Below are 25,230 nucleotides of genomic sequence, written 5' to 3'. Positions count from 1 at the left end.
GATCCAGCTCTCAGTTCAGGTGAAGTTGATTACCAAAATGCGAACTGCATGATACTGTTACTTCAGATATATGGACGGTGATTAGCAGTTGAGTGCTGTATTTTAGAAACACATCATAGTTCTGTTAAGAAACGGTCAATAGAGCGTTATTTAACAGATTTTTGTTGAAATCCTGCTGTAAAAAAACAGCAACCATTAGGGGCCAAAGGTTATGACTGTTAACGACGATTTCTCTGGGTTTGAACGTTGTTGGAAAATTTGGGATAATGCAACGTTACACAAACATACATCATTAACATAGGTATAGGCCATATCTTTGAATTGTAGGGTTTAAGACTCAAAAGTAAACTTGGTGGGTTGTTTTAGTGAAGCATGTGTTTTTTTGCAGTGTAGCGCGAGCTTACAGGTACAACCTACGGGTACAACATGTTCTGCTTCTCTGCCGGATCTTGAGCTACTCCCCACAGGAAGCGCTGGAGGATCCACGTCGCCAAAAGAAGCTGCGTCAAGTCAGACAGCGACAGAGAGATTTTAACCGGAAATGGTCGTATTGTCTTCAAAATAAAGGCCTTACAATAAACCCCAAAAGAAAAAAGTATTTTAAAATGTTGAAATATTAAATTAAACAGCGTCAAAACGTATTAGCAAGTGGTCACCACAAAATGACATATTTGAGAGACTTATGTATGTATATTACAGTTTGATATACACGTTGTGCAACATCCATTAAATCAAATACCATCAAATGTAAATAAGCACCTACTTTATAGGTAACTTTTTACATTGTTAACACAGCCAGCCATGCACCCTTGCACAATATGCACCCTTTTAAACTATCAGTCTGACTTTTATGTAGGCAATGCATATGCATAGTTTGGGGGCATGTCTTTCTATTTCACTGAAGATGCATATAAACTGTGTGCTTTTTCTCATTCGTTGAATACACTTTTCCACACTGGGCTGCTGTGCCTTTTGTGAAATCGTGTACTCCTATATTCTTGCAAGTTTATAATAAAATACAAAAACCTAACTTGGTTTAGTCTTTGACAAAAACCTACACCTGCTGCAAACGAGAAAAGTTTCCACCACAGTCTTCATCAGAAGGAAGGTCCTGTAGGGTAAGTTCTGTCAAAGACTCCTGGAAGATGCTCAGTTGTGATCCAACAATTAGGTAAACCATTTACAGGTAACATTAGTCAGCTTAGATGAACACACACAACCATGCCACAGCTGTGATGGAACCACAGATCTGGTGGGATGTTGTATATGTTACCATATTAATGTAATTATATATTTTGTGTGAATGTTACTATGAATTGAAGTTTTGTTAACCATGTTAAGAATTTGTTGTAGGCCTACTTTGTTATACTGTTGTCTTGTCATTCTTTTGGATCTGATCATTACTGCTTGTTTGTAAATGTTTGTTTGTTATTTACCTGAAGTCGTTCGTTATCTAATGAAATTGTTTCAGACATTTATAAATAAAAAATAAATCTTTTTGTAAACCTAACACGTGTCAGTGTCTCTTTATTCTTGTTTTCATAGTAGAATGAAGCACACAGAGAAGCAGTCACCATCAGCTGGTCTGTATTACAGCTTTTTCTTTCTTCACCACAATTGATTTTGCTTCTTCAGAGTATAAATTCATCCCATATGTAGCTATGCATCATGCTTAGTTGGTTAAAACATGTTATTGTTGCTACATGACCATTTACATCTGTGTATTTTTGGGTCAGATATCAAATCGAGAAATGAAAACATCATACTCTTTAAAGACTACTTGTTACTGCAAATCACAGTAACAAGTATAATTGCATTCAGAAACGTTATTAAGGGAACATGCTAAAGGTTAGTTGAAGGTAAAAAATGCAACCTTAAGAGAACTTTTAGAGAATGTTCCCTGGGGGTTATTTCAAGGTTCTGCAAAACTAACCTTTACAGAACCTTTAGGGAACGTTCATAGAAGGTTAGCTGAAGGTAAAAAATAAAATAACCTTAAGAGAACCTTAAGAGAACCTTTAGGGAACGTTCCCTAAAGGTTCTTTAAAAGTTCAACAAAAACAACTTTAAGAGAACGTTCCAGGAAGGTTAGCTGAAGGTTCCAAAATATTTTACCTTTAGTGAACGTTCTGGGAAGGTTCCCTAAAGGTATTACCTTCAGAGAACATTTAGGGAACGTTCCCTAAAGGCTATGTGTTTGCTGGGATGTTCATGTCCATTTGTTGTTTATATAACTAAACAAACTATAACTATTACTTCGCTGTTCTTCTTGTAACTCTGTACATGAATAAGAGCTAGTGAAAGCTGGAGTCATATTTCTTGTTTGCATACTTGGCTAATAAAGCTGGTTCTGATTTTGATTATTACAATGCTGACAATTAATTCCCTGCTAATAATAATAATAATAATAATAATAATAATAATAATAATAGCCTATTGTTATTATTATAATTTTACATTTAACATTTACATTTAATTTAGCTGATTAATGGTGAACTACAAGATTATATTTGGACTATTAGATTAAAAGTTTAGGTTTTGCTAAATCTTGCCGTCCTTCTTTCATTCAGGCTAGTAATATAGTTTTGTGTAATTTGTTACATTTTTCAGCTTCGAGGTTTATTGTGAAAATAAATACCGGAAGTTGCTCTGTTTTTATTCATGTTCACTTGGTTACAAACTTTCTCCACCACCGAGTTCCCCGAGTCGAAGCCTGCCCGTCGAGGGCAACAGGGAAGCCGGTTAATTTACTGGACAGCACTGCAGAGACTCGCTGACGTGGAAACATGGTAGGCGGAAAAAAGACACAAAATGCTTTACCATAACTTTGTTTATTTCTTGGTTTCTGTTCATGTACCCCATGTGCGTACTATCACTATCCATAAACCACATTACATGTAGAAACTCCATTCAAAACACAGTATACGTACACGCAGCAACAACATAAGCGAAAAAAAAAAACTGCACATATGTTATGATCAACAAAGACCAGCACAGCGGCACAGAAAAACATTTTTAAGTTTACGTTGTATGAAAAAGTTTTATATTTTTTTATGGCAGATTTTTAACATGCATTAATCCCATTACACGAAAACAAATAAAAAAAGCCTACTAATGCTCATTGACATGATTAGACTTGAAAGGACCAGTCATTCTGGAGCAGGCGTCATGCATGTAAATTGTGCAATGGGAAGTATCAACAGACACACCCCCTCCATTACTCTAAAACCTGAAACAGAATAAAAAAAAATGTTTCCTCCTTAAAATATGTACGTCAACTCTGAATTAAAAGTGCCTACAATGCAAAACATGCCATACATATACTATAACATTCAAAATACAGGCTGCTTATTGAGTGTTTTTACAATCTTCTGCCAAAGAACATCCACCATTGTTGAGATGAGCTGATTAGTTACCTGATTCGATTGATGCTGATTAATATATATATATAAATATAAATATAAATATTTTGTTTAATCATCATTCTTTCTGTTTTTTCTTATTTTATATCATAGCCTCTGCGGTTGGACATCAAGCGGAAGCTGACTGCTCGGTCTGACCGAGTGAAGAGTGTAGATCTGCACCCCACTGAGCCCTGGATGGTGGCTAGCCTCTACAGCGGCACTGTGGTGGTCTGGAACCATGAGACACAGGTCCCTTACAAATGAATCACTCAATCACTTCTTTGATCAGTCACCCATTCGCTAATTGAGCTATTCCTTCACATACACAATCACTTCATATTTCTTCATCCAAGCTTTTGATTATCCGATGGAAATGAAGTCTGTATAATATTAATCTGGTCTGACTCCTGTGTTTTGTAGATGATGGTGAAAACCTTTGAACTGTGTGACCTGCCTGTCCGAGTAGCCAAGTTTGTAGCCAGGAAACACTGGGTCATTGCTGGTGCAGTAAGTATTGTGACTCAATTGTAGCATTAATGTATGTATTCAAATTACATTTCATGTCAGTTACCTTTGTTTTCAGCAGTGGTGGAAGAAGTATTCAGATTCTTTAATTAAATAAAAGTACTAACACCACACTGTAAAAATACTGTTTATTAAAGTCCTGTACTGAAAATGTTACTTCGGTAAAAGTATGTGCAGTAAGTATCATCAGTAAAATGTTCTAAAAAAAAAAAAAAGTATTAAAAGTAGAAGTTGTCCATGCAGAAAAATCCTCACATTTTAGAAACTGGAAACAATCCAAGCTGTTCTTTAAGTGTCTAATCGGCGAATCATTTCAGCTGGACTTGTAGGCCGTTATATTGTTTGGTAGTTTAATTTTAAGAAAACATCAGATTTTATAAACTACATGTGTTTTGTGTGCAAAAACCTTAACTTGTAAAGTAACTAGTAACTACAGCTATCAGATGAATGTAGTGGAGTAAAAAGTACGAACATTCTCTCTGAAATGTAGTGGAGTAGAAGTAGAAAGTGGCATGAAAAGAAAAGACTCAAGTTAAGTACAAGTACCTCAAATTTGTACTTAGTACTTGAGTAAATGTACTTAGTTACATTCCACTGCTGCTTTTCATTATGTTAATTGACAAGAAATTAAAGTTTAAATGAACTGGTAATGAGCATAATAATCTCTTTTCAGTAACTCAAGTCAGTTCAATTTATCTGTATTTTTCCTCATAGAATAAAGAGTCATTTTTAATGCGTAAAATATTTTTAAATGTTTGAATTTCCAAAGATAGTTGCATTTCTTTATTGTTTACACTGAAATTGGTAGAAAGCTATTGAGCCTTCAATCAAACCCAAGACAAGTTACTGTAATCGAAATATACGGACATAAGGTTTCTGCTCTAGCTCTTTTTTAACGTACGTGTCATTGTTACGTTACTCATTGTTAATTATACTGTATGTGTATTCTTTGCCGTTGCGAACGTCATGCACGTCGTTTTGTACGACTAACAATACATGAGTGACAGTTTTAAGGTCAAACCTGAGCGTGTTGTTTTCTAACACTGGGTCAGTATAACCCATTGTCTTGGGCTGGATTGGTAACCCAATGGTTTTCTACCCTAAGTATTGTACTACAGTGCATTAAGCAGCGCTGCTCTGTTGCCACTCCTCTTTGGAGGCAGTGACGTTAGCCAGATAAATCAGTGTTTTGTTTAGGGCCAAATGAACTTGTCAATCTCTCGGTCTGTCCCCAGGATGATATGCAGATCCGGGTGTTTAATTACAACACTCTGGAGCGAGTTCACATGTTTGAGGCTCACTCTGACTACATCCGCTGTATCGTTGTCCACCCTACACAGCCCTACATCCTCACCAGCAGTGGTAGGAAAGATCTACTTATGAAAAAAATGCTTTTTTTTTTTAAACCTAATTTTATACACGAGGAGTTCTTAAACTTCCAGCATTCCTAACCGTAACTAGAAAAATACCGCACATTCAGCGTGTTTTACGTGTGTTTGTGTATGTGTTCAGATGACATGTTGATCAAGCTGTGGGACTGGGACAGAAAATGGTCGTGTGGTCAAGTGTTTGAGGGACACACTCACTACGTCATGCAGATTGTCATTAACCCAAAAGACAACAACCAGTTTGCCAGCGCCTCTCTGGACAGAACTGTTAAGGTACACTGACACACACATGCACACATGCAAATGCTTGTAAGAACACACAATAGAAATTCGGTTGAGGGCACAAACAGAAGAAGGTGGTGGGTGTTCTTCCAGTTTAAATGAAGGTAAAAGAGACAGAAAGGAGGAACAGGTGGGGCAATTTCCTTCACAGCCAGATGTAACAGGGTTCATGGGAAATATTGTCTCAATTTCTTAAGTAACACTACCACTAACAACACCACTTCTGTGAGATAGAGGCTTTCAATCATCTCCATCGAGGCCTCATTTGCTTACACTATTTAGAAAATAACATTGATATACTGATACTACAATGCTCTACAAAGCATCCTTTAATCATTCTATTACTCGTCAAATGCATAACTTTTCCTTGGTTGCTCACTGCGTGTTTCTACTCTGCCTGCTGTAGGTGTGGCAGCTGGGCTCCAAGACTCCCAACTTCACTCTGGAGGGCCATGAGAAGGGGGTGAACTGCATTGATTACTACAGCGGAGGAGACAAGCCCTACCTCATTTCAGGGGCCGATGACCGCCTGGTCAAGATCTGGGATTATCAGGTACCAAATGAACTGTACAAGAATTAATTCAAGCCTAAAGTTAATCCTTATAATGGGCTTTTTTTCTCATCTCCCAGCCATGCTCCAAGTAACTCTGATTTATTTGTTTCGTATGTGAACTGCCAACTCAATCTTTGTGCATCATTGATATGTATTTATATTACTAAACAAGTATTGCACAGTGCCTTGTGTTTTTTTGATCTAATCATTCAGACCACACATTGAGCAAATCCACTTTTCTTCTTCCAGACTGAAAAACTGTCCAGTTTTAACATCAAGTGGTAAAATACCAGATCTGAACTGGGCACGTAAAGCTCTTTACCTTTTAGGTCATTATATACAACATCATTTTCAGAACCATATTCTTATGTTATCATCCTAAATGTACACTCTGATCTAACAGACAAATGTTGACATTTTTTACATCGTAATGCCTCACCAAAGTTGTTGAACAATGTCGTTTGACTGAGAGTCAGAAATGTGTTTATCCCAAACAAATATCTTTCTTGCTAGCCCGCTCTCTTCCATAACTGAGCTGTACATGTCTTCCAGCGAGTCTCCCATGATTCTCATTGCATATAAATGTAAGAACAGCAGAAATAGGTGTAGTTGTCTGTAGTGAAAACAGTAACAGGACTGTATTTCTACGATGCAACGTTTCAATTTTCAAAAATAAAACAGATTTAGCAAGGATTCATCATGTAGTATTCTGAAAACTTAAAATTGTTATGATTTTGTCAAGAATGCATTAAATATCTTGCATACGATTCTGTGTAGCAGATTGTAGTGCATATTATTCTTAACATGAATATTCAATGTTATATATTAACATGCACACCTGAGCAGCTTTGATATAAAAAGCATAGTACAGTATTGTCGGTAGGGTTGCACGATATTGACAAAGTGATATCGATTATGAATATTGTGATATCTATATTAATTTCAATATTTTTAAACATATGTAAAATTACCAAAGTTACGGGAAAACGCATCAAAATAGATTCATCATCGTCAGTCATATTGGACTGGTACAACATGAATAAATAAATAAGGACCATGTCTACAGAACAGGACATGTTTTACTGGTTGTACAATATTTAATAAATATATAAATAAAGAGAACAGGACACAACTTTTCTTACTCTTCTCTGATTCGTTCCGTTTTGTTGTCTCTATCTATTTCTTCACTTACGCTCTCACTCTGTCGAAATATGCACACACGTCACACTGTTCGCTCCATAGGGATTGTCACGTAGTGGACACGTGCACTGACGTGCACTAACATGTGCAAGTGGCACGTTAACTGGCCAATGAGACATGATCGTTATAGCGTTTCAAACTAGCTCTAAATCTAACACAACTAAGCCACACAGCCAACGGACGGGACGCAGCGCTCCACAAAATAAAAAATATTGAATACTTATTGCAACACTTTCGATATATCGAGATAACGATATTGAGTCGATATATCTTGCACCCCTAATTGTCGGTGACATTATGTGACCAGTGCATGTGCTGTGTGTCTTTATCTACCAGAACAAAACCTGTGTTCAGACCCTGGAGGGTCACGCCCAGAATGTGACCTGTGTCTGTTTCCATCCTGAGCTGCCAATCATCCTCACAGGCTCTGAGGATGGTAGGTTGTGTATTTCAATGAAACATTTTAAAGTTGCATAACACACCTGCCCAAAACCACCACAGCTTCTTGGTTCAATTTGACCTCTATGTTGTTTCCGTAAGGCACTGTTCGAGTGTGGCACTCCAACACCTACCGACTGGAAAACACGCTCAACTATAGCATGGAGAGGGTGTGGTGTATATGTGGCCAGCCTGGCTCCAACAGCGTGGCTTTGGGCTATGATGAAGGCAGCATCATCATCAAGGTATACTGTGTTGTTGTTTAATATATAGCACTATCTCCCAGAAAGTTTTACATTTTCATATATTTCATCTTAAGCACTATAATACTTTACTGTTTTCCCTAATTCCTCACGTAGATGACTTAAATAACAAATGACCAATTCTAACAAATACAAAGGTCTTGGTTTTGGTAAACATGTAGGAGCAGACTGATATGAGCCACTCATATGGGCCTTGAGGACAGCAGCTGGAAACCACTGACTGATGAAATAATGTCAATAATCTCCTGTTAACAGAACATGTAACGTTCAATTTTAAACTGGAAACACCACGTCTAGTTATTAAAACCCACGATTCCCATGAAATAGAGGACACAGCCTGTCTTGCGTCATGTAATACGCCTTCATTTGGAATATATTATTTAGCAGATTGCATCGTGTAAGCCGAAGGAATATTTGTTGACCTGCCCTTCCTTTTCACCACCAAACCTGCCCCTCATCCTCCTGTTTCCTCTCCCTCTCTGTCTCAGCTGGGGCGGGAGGAGCCAGCCATGTCCATGGACTCCAGTGGGAAGATCATATGGGCTCACCACTCCGAAGTGCAGCAGGCCAACCTGAAGTCCATGGGGGAGACCATGGGTGAGATCAGAGATGGAGAGCGGCTGTCGCTGGGTGTTAAAGACATGGGCAGCTGTGAGATCTTCCCCCAGACCATCCAACACAGCCCTAACGGGAGGTGAGTCAATGGGCTGTGGGTGGAAGCAGTGGGTTATAGATTTCCTTTCCCATTTACCAAAATGTGCACTTTGTCCCCTGACACAGATTTTTGGTCTGTGTTGATTTACTTCTGAGACTGTACAAGTCACTATAACACTGTTCATATTCATATACACCCACACTTACCAGAAAAATTGGAAAGGATAACGAGCTCTTGATAACGTGTACTTTGGCGTTCAATATCTGTATACCACGATATCTGTGGGAGTACTGGCAAGGTCTTTTTTTTTTTTTTTTTAAAGGAAGGTGAAGATGATCAACCTGTCCATTATTATATGGAGTGAATTTGGGACAGAAATTTTAAGAAGTTGCTAAATAGTGGTCGAGAAAACAATGTTTGATTGGGATGATGTAGTTCAATTACATAAAGTATTATTTTCCAGCCCTCTCATAACATCTCTTCTGGCGAAGTTACATTCATCTTCTACACATTAAATATTCATTATCATATTCATCATGTGTGAAGGCCTTTTATTTGACAAGCATTCTAGAGCAAATTATGGACATTTCCTATACAGTTGTTATGTATGTTGCTGTACAAAATGCATATCATAGGGTTGATTTTTTTGATTGATGTATCTCCTGGTTTGAGCTATTGAGATATAGTTTTTATATGATTTGGAGTAACAACACAATTACACTCTGTACTGTATGCTTGTGTCTAACCACAGTGTAACTATCCAGGACACAGGTGAGTACAGGTTTTAAAAGAAAGTGGTGCCTACCTGATACTTTTGGGATGAGACTTGTGTGTATCCGGTTTAGTCTGGGTTTCAAAATATAATGTTATATCCAGATATGTATGTTTTGTGTATTTGCAGATTTGTAGTGGTGTGTGGAGATGGGGAGTATATCATCTACACTGCCATGGCCCTGAGGAACAAGAGCTTTGGCTCAGCTCAAGAGTTTGTCTGGGCCCATGATTCTTCACAGTAAGTACTTAAAGGAATAGTTCGACATTTGGAGAAATACAGTTATTTGCTTTCTTGCCGAGAGTTAGATGAGAAGATTGATACCAGTCTCATGTCTGTATGCTAAATATGAAGGCAGAGCGAGCAGGCAATTAGCTTTGCATAAAGATGTTTTTTTATGTTTTATTTTGGACAGAGACAGGGTAGCTGTTTACCCCTTTTTCCAGTCTTTATAGTATGCTAAGCTAGGCTAACGTCTCTTGGCTTTAGCGTCATATTAGGCATGTGGACGTGAGGGTGGCATTGATTTAATTATGTTTCCCCAAATGTCGAACTATTCCTTCAACTAGTTATAACTGTCAAATATATGTAATAAAAGTAATTAACTTCCCTCTTTGATGTGGTCAGGCACATTATAATTAAGTGTGTACATTATTTTCATAGGTATGCCATAAGGGAAGGCAGCAGTATGGTCAGAATATTTAAGAACTTCAAAGAGAAGAAGGCTTTTAAACCTGACTTTGGGACTGAAGGTGAGTTTTATTTCCTATTTTGTCATTTGACACCACAAATTGTTGTGTGAGGATGCAGTATGTATATGTGTGTGTATAGTCTAATGCTTGGTATCCTGTCCCACAGGTATCTTTGGTGGCTTCTTACTGGGCGTGAGGTCAAACAGTGGCTTGGCCTTCTACGACTGGGAGAGTGGTGAACTGATCCGCCGTATCGAGATCCAACCTAAACATGTGGGTCATATACTGTTACGGCTCTTACTAGGGATAGACTGATTATCAACCCTGGCCGATAATCAGGCCATTATTTGGCAGTTTGCAGATTATCTGTATCAGCGTTTTATTTGCCTGTTAACCGATAAAGTTAATTAATTAAAAAGTGTGCTACTTTGGCTGCGCTACAGCTCTGTGTCTGTCCCTCTGCTTCGCTTTCACTCACCACTGAATCTGACTTAATGTCCCGCCCACAACACTATCTGACTATCTTTTACTGTGTATTATGTTGAAAGTTTATAAATTATTAAATTATTGCTTAAAGCTTTTAAACAAAGTTTTGTGCTGGAGTTTGTAACATTCCCAAATCTTAATTTTGACTTAAAGATTTTAATTTTCACTGTAAATGCATATTGGTTCCAAATATTGGTTATCGGTTTCATTAGCTACTAATAATCAGTATCGGTATCTTAAAAAAACCAGTGTAGGTCGATCCCGAGCTCTTACATCTGCAGCCGTCTGTCTATAATATCTTATCTTACTGTCTTTAGATCTTCTGGTCCGACTCTGGGGAGCTTGTGTGTATCGGTACAGATGAGTCTTTTTTTGTGCTGCGCTACCTACCAGAGAAAGTGGCAGCAGCCCAGGAGTCCAAGGAAGAGATAACAGAGGATGGAATAGAAGGCGCCTTTGAGGTCAGTGACCCGTAGTAGTGTATTTCCTGAACAATTGTGCAGGGATGTAATTTGGAGAACATAATCTCCAGAAACACATGATGAAAATACAAAACAAATGTATTAGCTACTGCATGTTAATTAAAAAGGATCCAGCCTTTGGTGTCTTTTATTTTTGTTGTTAAAGCTTCAGTGCGTAACTTTTTGATATTAATGAACGTCTGTTACGTTCAAGCCATTGCCAAATGAGTTGCTACAAATCAAATCAAGACTATCAACTCCACACAACTCTCTCTGTATTTCTCAGTATGACTATGTTCAGAAGATTGTGTCGTCCGGCGACTTTCCCGCACAGAAACTCGAGTGAAGATAATTACCTCTTCTGAAGAGTCCATCATGTTTTTTTAATCATCCGTGTCCTCCTTGGCTACTAGCAACAGTGTAGAGGAGGGGTGGGGGTGCGCAATCACTGAAGGCTTGTATCATGTGGACGCGCCGCCAGTTTTGTTGTCATTACTTAGAATTCCTCATGGGGGTGACCATAGCTTTAAATTGATCCTACATCCAATTTATAGTAACACTGTGCAGTCTGCTGAGGAATTATGTCTATTTTGTTGTTGTTGAAGTTTTAAGAATTGTTTAACAATTATTTCCAATGATTATTTGTGTCTTTCTTGTTTCTTCCTGCTGACCAGGTGCTGGGGGAAGTTCCAGAGATAGTGAAGACAGGGGTTTGGGTGGGAGACTGCTTCATCTACACCAGCTCTCTCAACAGACTAAACTACTATGTTGGAGGAGAGATCATCACCATTGCTCACCTGGACAGGTACAATGCATGTTTACATGTCATTTTACAAAGATGTACCCATCTTGGGTGTATTCATCTCAGCACTTGACTTAAGTTAACATGTATTTCTTTACTGTGCTGTTTCTAATGTTTTTAGTTTGTTTAGCTTCTGGTTCGGTGTGCCAGGTGTACCTTGTTTTTATTTGTGGTGTAGAATGTGTCTGTATTTGTAGCTGTTGTCAGTATGTTTGTCGACCCAGTTATGATTTGATGCCTGCTGGAGATCAAATGTTCTTCAGGATGATAAAAGGACTTAGGGATCGACTGATACTGTTTTTTCAAGGCACATACAAATACCGATTATTAGTAGTTAATGAAACAGATAACCGATATGTGGAACCCATATGCATTTACAGTGAAAATTGAAATGCTTAAGTCAAAAAGAATGTTCCAAACTCCCACACAAAATGGTTTAAATGCTTTATGCAATTATTTAATAAATTGGAAACACAGTAAAAGATAGATAGTGTTGTGGGCGGGACATTAAGTCAGACTCAGTGTTGACTGAAAGCAAAGCAGAGGGACAGACACAGAGCTACTGTATAGCGCAGCCAAAGCAGCACACTTTTTAATTAATTAACTTTATCGGTTAACAGGCATATAAAACGCCAATACAGATAATCTGCAAACTGCCAAAAAATGGCCTGATAATCGGTCTACCCCTAGTTGCACTCTGCCATCATCCTCGTTACAGCCATGCCCCTGGCATGCTGGGAAAATTTGCTGTACGGCTTTTAATCTCTCACTTGATGACACTTGATATCTCATGCCGTCCACCTTTCTCTTGCTGTCCATTTCTATCCAGTAAATTGGAGATCCCATGAACAAAATCTCAAAGAAGTGCCTTTTAAAACAGGTCTTTCTCATGTGTAGGACCATGTATCTGCTGGGCTACATCCCCAAGGACGATCGTCTCTACCTCGGAGACAAGGAGCTGAATGTCATCAGCTACTCCCTGCTGCTGTCAGTGCTGGAGTACCAGACAGCTGTCATGAGGAGGGACTTCAGCACGGCCGACAAGGTTCTACCCACAATCCCCAAGGAGCAGAGGGCCAGGGTAGCCCACTTTTTGGAGAAACAGGTACATTTTTCTTTCTGCTTGAACTGCCTATAAATTCAGGATTTGGCTAAGGAGTGCATAATTTACAGAACATCAGGCAGCCAGATGGAGTAGAACCCCTGGGCAGAATTCTTGTGTTTTTCTTATATTTACCAAGGGAATGGTTTTGCTTCTCGTGTAGTCTCTTTGAAACACTTTTTCAAATTCACATAGTTTCACATATCTTATCTTCCACTGTTGGACAGAGCAGAATATATGGAATAAAATATGTATTTAACTGTTTATTGTGTTTTCTTGCATTGTGTAGGGCTTCAGACAGCAGGCCCTGGCTGTGACCACTGACCCAGAACACAAGTTTGAACTGGCCCTGCAGCTGGGAGAGCTCAAGATAGCCTACCAACTGGCCTCAGAGGCAGAGGTCAGAGCACAAATACACACAAAACAAGACGAGAGCTGTCCCACATCCATACTACATAATAACTCTCTGTAAATGATAGAGTGTGCTCTAGACCTACACTGTAAACCATCCTGAGATAACTTGAATAACTTGAATTGAAATTGAATTGTAATATGCAGGATCATATATATAGAATCAGTCATTTTTACTATATAAGTCTTACAGGGTGAGTCACAACCCTGGCCCGGCCTCCCATACTAAGTAACTGCTTCACAGTGTATTGTTGAGGTCCATGCTTTTCCTCCTGTGATAATCCTCTCTTCTGTCTCTTTGGCACCTTGGCATGGGGGGCTCCAGTCAGAGCAGAAATGGAAGCAGCTGGCAGAGCTCGCTACTACAAAGTGCCAGTTTAGCTTGGCTCAGGAGTGTCTGCACCAAGCTCAGGATTATGGGGGATTATTGCTGTTGGCCACCGCCTCGGGCAACGCCAACATGGTGGGAAAATTGGCCGATGGGGCAGAGAAGGATGGGAAGACCAACGTGGCCTTTCTCACCTACTTCCTGCAGGGAAGGTGAGTGGAAGAAGAGGAGGGGAGAGGGGAAAGGGATCTATGTTCAAATCCAGATTTTAATCAATTTTGTTATAATAATTTTGGCACATGACCACTTTCTGTATTTGCCCAGATTGGACAAATGTCTGGACCTTCTCATCGAAACAGATCGGTTGCCAGAGGCAGCATTTCTGGCAAGAACATATCTGCCCAGCCATGTGTCAAGGTAAAGCTGTTTTTATTGAATACACAACATATGTGCCTGAATGTTGTACTGGCTGTGTCTGTGAGCATACATCAATCTGTTCCATATCAAAATCTCTTGAAAGGTTATGCAATTCCTGAAAGTTTTTGATAATGGGAATATCTATATCTTTGTGTATATATTTATTACATTATGCATCATTGGTGAGCCGTATACGCTTCCCTCCCTCCAGGGTGGTGAAGCTGTGGAAGGAGAGTCTGTCCAAGGTTAACCAGAAGGCAGCAGATGCTCTGGCTGACCCCTCCCAGTATAGCAACCTGTTCCCTGGCCTCCAGCAAGCCCTGCTGGCTGAGGAGTACCTGGAGGAGACTCATGTCAGGGTCAGGCCTGCTGCAGAATACCCACTCATCATGGTCAGTGGAAGTCAGAGCAACTCAACTTGAAAACGTTATTAGACGGAGGAGTGATTTTATCCTAAATGATGTACAGAACTTTTTAACAGGTTCATTGTTGCACAAGTTGTAAAATGTTGCAGTTTTTTTGTTTCAGTTGTTGCATTTGGATTTGTTCTCTCAAATGCTGTTTTAAATGCTGCTCTCAAATTTATTATTATTGAATCATCTGAATCAACTGTCCATGCTTTGAGCATCATGTTTGAGACTACATTTTGTCTGATTCTCTATTCTTCAGCCAAATGAGGAGCGTGATGTCCTGAAGGAATCTGCAGCTTTTGTGCCCAAAGGAGAGATCACTAAGCCAGAGGTGAGGACCAGAACCTGCCCCTCTACATCATTTGTGCTTTTACTGAACTTCTGACCAAAATTTTAAATATATGCTGTTACTGAATGAATATCTCAACGCCAAACAGCTATTGGAAGATTATTTTCTGCCTTCGATAGTGGCTGGTCTCTTAAAGGATAGGTTCACATCTTTTCAAGTGTGACTTATATAGTGGTATAATATTGAAAGGCCCCTATCTACATTGAAACAATTATTGGTCACGGTACAAAAGATAAAAACAAATATGTGTAGCGGAGCTTTGCTTTTTCTTCTTTCCTCTCTCAATAATAAACTTATGACCCCTCCGATTCATCTTGTGACACTATGGAGGGGACCAACCCATAGGTTGGAAACCACTGGACTAAACTACATAACTCTATATTAAGTAGTTAAAACTAGCTCCACTTCCGGCACGTACAACAGCAAAATGCTGCTTACACATTGATGCATCAGTGTTTAAAATGTAATATATAAGTATAACAATTGTATTTCTGCTTGATCTATATACAGGAAGTGTTGAAGAACATAAATGAAATCGTCACGGTAGCAGCAGTGATGGAGGCTGCACCTGCAGAAACCGCAGTAGTGGAGGAACCCATTCCACTAAAACAGGAGAATATTGATCCTGTTTCAGCAACAGAAGAAGAATCCATCCCAACAGCAGCATCCTCTCTGCCTGTCACAGTAACAGAAGAGCATGTTGGAGCAAAGCAAGCAAAATCTGTGTCTTTTGAGGCGGACACCATCGCTAAATCAGAGGAGGCTTCAGTCTCTGTAGAGGAAGACATTTTGGAGACCACCACAGAGATTGGCCCCGAGGAGCCAGAGATGGTTCAATCCAGTCCCGTGGAAGATGTCAGCTCATCAGCTGAGACAGATGTTCAGGACGTTTCTCCAGCAACTGATGCTGTGCCTGCTGCCTGTGTATCTGAAACATATCTAATCGAGACGAAATCCGAAACGGTCATTGCGACAGAAAAAACATCAAGTGAGACAGTGACAACAAAAACCATAGCAACAGAGGATGTCCAAGTCAGCACTGTTCTGATAGGTGATACAGATGTAAGAGAATCTATAGCAAATGAAGAAATGCCTGTGTATGAAAAACTGGAAGAAGGTATCATCTCCTCAGCACCAACCATCATAGATACAGCAGCAGAAGGGACTCTTGTTACTGAGGAACTTGTTGCAGAAACAGCAGCACTACCCGTCGCAGTAGAGGAGCTCATCTCCTTTGAAACCACAGCCAGTCCAGTGCTGGATCTGCCTGTTCAAGTCCAAACTTTTTCAGATTTGGCCCTTGATCCACTGCTAGACCCACTGGAAGATACAATGCCAGCATTGAAGCCAGTCCCAGCACAAGAACCAGAACAAGAGGAACGCACCAAAGCACTCCCTGTAAAGCCAGAGGACAACGCGGAGCCTGCTGTGCCTCTGCAGGCTGAGCCAGAGGTTTCATCCCCAACGGCAGCTCCCGTAGAGGGGAAGGTAGCGGAGGAGGAGGCAGATCCTGAGAGAGCTGAGGAACTTGCAGAGGACCTCGAGGCAGAGATGAATGATGAGGTAAATATCAGTTTTTAATCTCATAAATGTACTAATATTGGCTAGAGCCCAACCGATAAAGGATTTTTAAGGCCGATACCGATACAAATATTTGACGATTTAAAAATCCGATATATTGGCCGATATATATTTAAAAAAAAAAAAAAATGCAGAAAAAAACAGATTTCCTTAATTTCCTCATTAGTTATTTGTAGTTATTTGAGTCCTCACTAAAATAATAATGCAGTTTAAAAAGAATAGTTTGTTTTATTGTCTCAACAGAACAGAGGAACGTCAAAATATATTAAAGTTCTGATAAATAAAATGTATAAAAATAAACTTAAGATATGAAACTTAAAGTCCTTTGGAAAAAAAAGAAGAAAAAAAATCAAAGAGTGTTGCCAACAGGGACGTTGTAGAGTGGTCTCTGGTGGACAAACTATGCAACGCCAACACTCATAACATGGTTGAAGGGTGTTTCGTCCGTCTTCATGTTCAATTATAAGAATCATTTGTTATTATAAATGATTCTGATGAATGAATATTTAAAAAATGCCGATACTGATAGTTTGGAAAACGCCTAATATCGGCCTACCGATATATCAGTCGGGCTCTAATATTGGCATGCTTATTAAATAAAATCCATCCAGTTGTAGCCGTGAACTTCGTGTGTCCTTTAATGCAATGCTTTTTGATTTCTACACACATTTTTTTTCTACCTGTAGATCCTGGATGATCTGGATCTGGACAGTTTTGACCTAGAAGATATCGACACCACAGATATCAACCTGGATGAGGATTTTGAGTGACTAGGGGGAGGAATCTTTTGGGAGACAAACCTGTTTTTCCAGTGACCAAAGAACACAAAAAAACCCTTCAGGTTACATAAAAAGCATTTGCTTTCTTGGTTGTAGACTGACACGATATAATAAGAAGAACCTAGTCTGCTTTTTGTAAACGTGTGGTACTGTAGGACTCCAAGAAGGTTTAACCTTAAATTAGGCCACAATGAGCCTTGGTTAACCATTCTGCCAGGTCCAGACTGTAGTTAAACTGAATATGAGACCAAACCAATGCGGTGGCCTTCTGTACTAAAGGGGAAATAGGGATAAGAAGTAGAAAGGTGTTTGTTTGGAAATTTGGGATATATTACAGCCAGTTAAAAATCCAGTTCAGACGGTTGTTGGTAATGTTTTTTATACTACACATTTGCTATTTCAACAATACTGCAACCATCATGACAGCTTGTGTTAGTTATTTCACATCACTAATTTAAAGTTTACAATAAAAAAATCCATATTTTAGGGGTAGAATTTTTTTCCATCTCTCGGTGATGTATACTTTACCAGCTGACTGTATATGCACCAGCATGTAATGAAGAATTACTCAGTACCTGTTCTTCTTCCTCATACAGTAAAACACTACTGTTGATTAGGGTCTTAGCCAAGCCATTTAGGAATTCTTCCAGTTTGAGTATTGCTTTTAGTCTTAAAGTGAAATGTAACTCTCTGACATTCCCGTTAGCTAATCAGAGCAGTATTCTTGAATTTCAATCTGGAACGAGGCTGCCTGTGTCATGATTTTATTTTAAAAACAAGCCCACGGTTTGGAGAAATCCCCATTTAGTTATAATCTTGATCCTGAGATATTCTTTATTACCTCTTTGTTGTTGATTTCCTAAGTTTGGTGCATGTTTACTTCTCTAAGCTTGTATCAACATACTGCTGCTTGTATTTGATCAGATACAGTAAACTCATACACAATCTACAGAATTTTTCTCTTATAAGTGCCTTACGTGTGTTTTTTTTTTTTTAAAGATTATTCTCCCCTTTTCTTTAAAAAAATAAAAAGGATAGATGGTAATGTCTAACCAGACTTGAAAAGTGAAATAAAACAAGCTTCAATCAAAGTCTTCGGTGTTGTCCAGGCCTCAAGTTATTTTACTCCAACAATATGTCACATGAGTACAAAGATCTTTGTTTTATTATGTACATCATCATGTGACTTAACATATCAGCTTTGACTCAAAAGTCCAAATGTAATACACAGACAATATGAGAGTGTTTTATACAACTTCTCTCTGGATAAATGACTAACTTTGTGCATCTTACAAGAACTTTAAAAGCTAATTCTTCAAATTGATAGCTGTGACGTGTGGAGCTTTTCCTTTCATTCAAAGAGCACATATTACTCTTCGGCTCACACAGTGAAAGAATAGAAAGCTGTACTTTACATAGTGGAGGCAGTTTTCAGTCCTAGTTCCTCTTGTTATGTGAACCATTCCTCACTGTGAATAGGTTTGTATATTTCTATGTAAGAGTGGGCCAGTCAGGCAGCAGAGCTCTTAGCAGCCATCTGTTGATACGCCTGCAGGGCCAGCTCGATGTAGCCCGCCCTCTGGGACTCCTTTTGGGCATAGATCTAGAAGGACAAGGGTCAGAGGTCAGCAAAATTACTTTGAGGTTGGGGCTTTGCAAAAGAAAAACAGAAAAAGTACTAGCACAGTATTAATTATTTTAGTGGCAGACTAATAAAACACAGCTAGGTTTGTGCTCCACTATCAAGCATGACTAAATGAGAGGCCTTGTGTGATAGTGACTGCAGCAGACAGACACACACCCGTGTCTCCTGCCGCTAACCTTTCACATTAAATGGCTGTCATTCTCAATGCCCCTCCCCACTGCTTCAAGGCCATGGGGCTGTGAGCGCTAATAAGACCTGATGTGTCCTGGGCTTGGCCCCGCAGTTCCCACGCAGGAAACATTCCCAAACCCTCTCACATAGGAAACTTTAGATGAGACAGCCTTCACTTGACCTGAAGAGCTACACTGACTCCTGATTTTACTCTAATACCTGAGGGACACAATTTATATGACCTGGGCAATTTCTGGATCAAATGGCAATACATAATATACACATAGCAAAAGTGAACAGAAGTGTATTATAGAGCTGTGAGTCGGCAGATATTTCCAGTCAATGTCGAGTTGTTCTCACCTTTAGCAGGTCGGCGCCAGTGGCCTGCTGGCTGGCAGCTTCCTGTGCTGACTCGCTGTGGGGGTGGACCATGTGAAACAGAGACACTAGGCTCACCGCATTGTGGAGCCTGGACACAGACAGACAGACAGACAGACAGACAGACAGACAGACAGAGACAGAGAGAGAGAGAGTGTTAGGTCACAGCTCTTTGCCAGCAGGTACAGTGACGGTACAAGTGTAAAAAAAAACAAAAAAACAGTCCCTCATCAACCTGTATTAACCATGCACACATTCAACACACACACACACACACAAACTCACAGCTCTTTCTTCAGCATGTCCACTATAAGCCCGTCCACCCTTCGAGCGCTGAGCAGGTACCAGGCCATGCCTCCAAAATGTCTGGTGGAGCGCAGCAGCTCATATTTGCCGTGCTTGTCCAGGTCCTCATAGGTGGCTGCATGTACCTAGACACAAGGCACATAGAATGAACATGATAACTCCTAATATTACTCCAAATATTATTTTACGCTTTGTATTTATTCTGTTTTGATATTCTGTGTAATTTTAGTTTTGGCTTCTTTTTTTCCTCTTTTATTTCAGTATTTTAGTTTGTTTCTATTTTAAATGGAGTATGCATTGGAGAGTGCCCAGATTAAGCCCCTCTGAGGGTTTTTTGCATCTCTCCATTACAACTTTTATTGATTATGTGTATATTAATCTGTAGTATGTGTAAACCAATAAACAAAACTAAAGATCCTAAATTCACTGGACAGCCCAATGCCCTTCATAGCAAATTCATATACTTCCAATGCACACTCTTGTTCCATTTTACACGCTGTGTCAAGTGACCCAAAGAAAATATAGTACCGACTGTGGCAATGTCATGGTGTATCAGGCGAGATATATATATATATACACACACACACACACACACACACACACACACACACACACACAGTCTACAGCTTCCAGTGCAGTTGGTGATCAGGTCAAAATAACAGGAAAAGCAATGTCATCTTACCCTGATGTAGTCTGAGGAGTCTGGTTCAAATTGGACCAGACACAGGTCCAACACATCCTCATGACGGTCCTGGGAAAACACCATCTAATGGAGAGAGATGTTTAACTGGGTCAACAAATGAGAAAATGAAAGCCTCTCGACACTCACTGGACACCCACACAGGTGTTTTCACTTAATTTGCCCGATTGGCCCTTTTTGCAGGACTACGCTTTCACTATAATCAATGAAACTGGCTATGGAAAGACAAAAGTGACACAATTCGCCTATATTTGATCACGATTAAAACACCGATATTAACAGTGTTTAATAAGGCAAAACCGCCGGTTTTCTCAGCGATTTTTGCCAGAGGTGTGGCAAAACGCTGCATTCTATGGCGTAATAAGCGCCGCTTTACGGCACCTCTCAAAATCAGGTGTTTTGGGGACTTTTTCCAACGTAAAATGCGGCGTTTTGCCGCACCTCTCAAAAGCACTGAGAATAACGGTATTGAAATGTTTCATAAATAAGGTCTCTGCTGTATTACTGTGTTGTAAGTGGCATGTAATCAATTGCACAATGATGCTGTGTGGCAGAAAGCAAGCTGTATTACGGTTACTGCGATTTATTCTTTCTGTGGCATTGTATGATTTACAATTACTCTCGAACGTATCATCTGGGTTGCCGTGTTTTGACGGAAGTTAGAGGAACCAGAGGGGTCAAGGGTTTAATGACGCCACTGACAGGCGACTAAATGAAACGTCCCGTGTCATTAAAATAAAATAACAGATTTCTCTGAGTTTGAAAAGTGTTGGGAAACATTTGGGATAGTTTAAGTAGACAACTCAACAAAATATAAAACATAGATAAAGTCATTTTTAGGCAAAATGTTACACATTGTACCTTTAAGTGTTTGGACACCCTCATAAATAGTTGTGTGATGTGTAAATCAATGTTTTTATTTATTTAGTTTTTATTGTTTTTGACCCCTCCGGTCAACAACTTTTTGGTGGAGTCACCGACCCCCCTGGAAAAAGTCCTAGGGCAAACACTGACTCCATCCAACTTCAGCCTGTGCACAGGTTCAGCCAGCATAAAAGAAAACACCTATGTGAGCATTCAGGGCCTTCTGATGACTGATTATGAGCTGATGCTGGCTTCATATGCAAATAGAAAAAGGATAATAATGTATATATTTCAAATTACAGTAGAGAATTCAGAAAAAGAAAGTGCCCAACATAACAGGCAGAAGATGTATTCAAAGCTAATAAGTTTGCTATTCACATCTTGAAACTCTCATACAACACGTGGATAACGGAAACAATGTACCTGTATACAGACCTAAACAGGTGTACCGGCCTTAGCAATATTTAAAGCCAATTGGCTTTGCAGGTCAAATAGGCTGCAACAGCAGGAAAAAGGGGACATTAAAAGTGGAGAGGAAAGAAAGAGGGTGTTGTTTGGGGAGACAGGCTAACACTAATTTAGTCATTAAGAAATTATGCATTTCATCTTTTTTGTATCACCAAATATAGGAATGAGTATGAACTGCACACAACTGCTGGGCTCTATTTATTCATAGGCAAAGCTTTATAGTCATGTGTTGTAATCCAAGTCTTCATGTCACCACAGGGAGGACAGTCATCTCAGATCCTAGTATCTACCCTTAAGGCTGTTTTATGCTTCTGCAGCAACTCCTCGCCGTAGCTACACCGTCGCTCCTACGGGGTCGTGACCCTTTCGGAGTTCTGCGTCGGGGTTGAGCGCGTTTTCTTTGCATCACGGTGCATTTCACTGCCAGAACGCTAGGGGGTGTGTGGTTTCCGGAGGGTCAATTGCGAAACTCTGCCATTTCCGACGAAAGAGAGAGAGACAGTTTATGTTATGTTAGCAAGCAAACTTTAGCACAACTGCCCACAAAGTACTGCTTGCTGGCGAGGTGCTAATTTCAAACCGTTACTGACATATAGGCTAGACAGTTTACAAACGGATAACCCCGTCATTGTAACCAAATATGTCTGAGTTTATTTGCAAAGCTTATGTCAGTGAACTAGCATGTTGCTACTCCCCACAGTAGGCTGCTTGAAACACCGACTATCAAAACACAGGACGAGTTGACCAATCGCAGTCCTTGCGGTCTGCGTCACCTCGATGCGAAGTTAAAATTTTTTGGAGGTGCGCATCGAGCTACGGCGGAGGGCTCGGAGAGGGGTTCGCGTCGACGCAGAGGGGTCTGTGGGGGTACGCCGTCAATTTGACGCAGAAACATAAAACCTTTAGTACCTCCAAGTATAACTGGAGGAGGCAGCAGGCAGGGATAACAGCAGCCTTTGACGGTCATTAGACATTCCCTACCTTGAGGTTCTCCTCCTTGAAGATGAGAGGTGCAGAGAGTTTGCGTCCGTCCTTGGGGAAGTAGACCTGAATGAGCCGGTCTCTCTCCTCCCATTTCGCCTTTCTAAGGGTCCCGTTGGGCTCCCGTACAACAATGAACCTCTCCTGGGGTAAAACAAAGCGTGTAAAGTCGATATAGAAATACATTTAAGCAATGTCAAAGTCCAGAGTCCATTAACAAAGAACAAATTGAGTTTCATCAATCACAATTTAAATCTGTATTATATCAAAAGGTAGAAAAGAGCTATTTGATTTAGCATGAAACAAAAGAAACACTGATGTCCAGTGAGCACATACACGTTTGACATCAATGCCAAAAAAGCACCTGGAGTGATCTTCCAATTTAAAATAGTTTTCTTTTGTAATAGCAGCCTAACATTAGCCCCCAACTGACTACGAAACTCAACATGCTTATATATTATACAGTTATGTGAGCAACTACACAGCTTTCTAAGTCTGAACTGTCTTCTTCAGGCAACATTTGTAAGTCATTCAATCTGACCTGGGCTTATTTATGTTCACGCTATAAAACCTACATTGACTCATTAATTGTACTGTGGCATGCTTCAAGAAATCACCCCTACAACTTCATTAAACACATGGACACAAAAAAAAAAAAACATGTGTCTACCCTGTGTGGGATGTTGTAGGTGATGTCTGTGAAGACGTATTTGGCTGTGTCCATGCCATCCAGGATCTTGTCCTCAGACAGCACATCGTTAATGGGCTTCCTCTCTGGGAGAACGGGCGGCATCTGGAGCAACTTCTTAGCCTCCTCTGTGGCTAACTCCACTGCCTGGAAACACACAGGAGTGATTGGATTAAACATGTGTTAATTTGACATGTGTGCACAGGGGCTATTATGGTTTATTTAAAGGGCACCTGCGCCAGTTGCTCATCAGTCATGAGTTTATATGTGGGCAGCTTCAGTTCCTGTTTAATGGGTCGGAACACTTTCTGCAGGTCCAGGCCTGTTATCCTGGTGAGGATGTCCTGCACAGCTGGATCTGTGAACTGGGGTTTTGTTTTGTCTAAGAGGGCTGGAGAAAAGGTTACACAAGTTAATCCCTTGCACAAACTATATGCCCTAAATGTTACCTATCTAGCTCATTTCAAATTGGTTGACATTGTTTAACGTTACTGTTAAAGCCACAGTGGTATGGTCACGACTGGAATGTAACTATAACGTTAACGAGTTAGCTTTACAAAAGATCTAATACTTCTTCTAACTTGTAGTAAAAGAAAACAGACCAGACTGTTAACAAATTGCCATATTTGACTGTAAAGTTAGGTTCCTTCCGTATAGAAAAAGCTGTAGCTATTACTGGTTTACGACCTTTCGAAATGTATCCCCTCTTCAAAACGACATGCAATTTGTACAGCAAGCTAGCTACAACTTGTGATTAAAACTCAACTTCCATCATTATTCTGACCGCAGTTTCTGCCATCTCCATCTCTGCCAAAATTAACGTTGTTATCGATTGGAAAGGTATGCTAACGCTGTGGGTCTGCTTGCGCTATGAACCATTAATATTATATTTAACTAGCTACAAAGCTGCTATCGTTGTATTAACTACAGTAACGCCGAATTTATAGAAATACTTTATTTGTTTGTACAATATATTTAACATTCTTCTACACGGCCTATATCTTTGCAAATAACTATGGCAATCTTAAACTGGCCGATTTGTTAAGCGAGTTTGACACCCGCACTGAAAGTAACGAGGCTAACGAAACATGCTACAAGGTCAGTGTTATAGTTAAGAAAACAATGGAACTGCAATGATATTCATTGCATTTAAACATACCGTTATCTTGTGTTCCGCTACAAAGAGTCCTGACGCTACATCTGACCAGTATTTGCTTGCTCTTTTGAACATTTTTCACCCGAGAGTAGGTCCGAAATAAGCACCGTGCTGTACCGAGCGCCGCCATGTTTGTTATTACCTCATCAAGGCGGCCTGACCTTTCACCTCACAGTTCAACCGCCTAGCGATGGGATATGTAGTGTGGTGTGTTTTTGTGTATGTATTCATAGACTACACATGTCATTTGTTTATTTTTCTTTCCCACGGTATATCATGGACCATTTCATCAACAGTGTAATAGACAAAACAAGCAGACTAAAACAAGAAGAAACAGACTTTAGGTTTTCAGGGCTGCTGTGTATTTTTATTTATATCTGTGGCCCTATAAGCAAAGAAAAGGTGCTTTAACAAGCAAACATTTTCTTATGTAGTAGCCTACACGATTCAAAAAATGTTCAGACAAACATGTAAAACACCACAAAACACCAGATAGTTACTGTAAAATAACAATAAAAGGTCAGTATAATATTTGAACTTTAAAAAGTAGGTCTACTAAGAAATTAATTTGTTTG

At 39.7% G+C, this 25,230-nt stretch overlaps 2 protein-coding genes across 2 annotated transcripts; one reads left to right on the top strand and one right to left on the bottom strand.

The window, feature by feature from the left end:
* The first annotated feature begins 2,676 nt into the window (after positions 1-2,676).
* On the top strand, positions 2,677-18,394 carry LOC144515685 (coatomer subunit beta'-like). Its single transcript, XM_078246725.1, has 22 exons — positions 2,677-2,789; positions 3,516-3,653; positions 3,825-3,911; positions 5,165-5,291; positions 5,442-5,590; positions 6,006-6,152; positions 7,689-7,788; positions 7,893-8,035; positions 8,542-8,747; positions 9,610-9,720; positions 10,144-10,232; positions 10,339-10,445; positions 10,976-11,119; positions 11,794-11,924; positions 12,819-13,026; positions 13,313-13,423; positions 13,760-13,974; positions 14,087-14,179; positions 14,391-14,571; positions 14,849-14,920; positions 15,449-16,501; positions 17,206-18,394. Exons 1-22 carry the CDS (start codon positions 2,787-2,789, stop codon positions 17,287-17,289), a joined length of 3,699 nt encoding a protein of 1,232 aa, XP_078102851.1. The 5' UTR covers positions 2,677-2,786; the 3' UTR covers positions 17,290-18,394.
* mrps22 (mitochondrial ribosomal protein S22) lies at positions 16,967-24,810 on the bottom strand. The gene is made up of 8 exons (XM_078246726.1): positions 24,659-24,810; positions 23,733-23,890; positions 23,482-23,646; positions 22,812-22,955; positions 20,481-20,564; positions 19,778-19,923; positions 19,475-19,583; positions 16,967-18,901 (listed from the first exon to the last, which is right to left on the bottom strand). Exons 1-8 carry the CDS (start codon positions 24,783-24,785, stop codon positions 18,809-18,811), a joined length of 1,026 nt encoding a protein of 341 aa, XP_078102852.1. The 5' UTR covers positions 24,786-24,810; the 3' UTR covers positions 16,967-18,808.
* Positions 24,811-25,230: the final 420 nt, after the last annotated feature.

The sequence above is a fragment of the Sander vitreus genome, chromosome 3 (genome assembly GCF_031162955.1).
Source record: "Sander vitreus isolate 19-12246 chromosome 3, sanVit1, whole genome shotgun sequence".
NCBI lineage: Eukaryota > Metazoa > Chordata > Actinopteri > Perciformes > Percidae > Sander > Sander vitreus.
The sequence above is the reverse complement of the archived record's forward strand: the minus strand, read 5'-3'. Positions and strand labels throughout refer to the sequence as shown.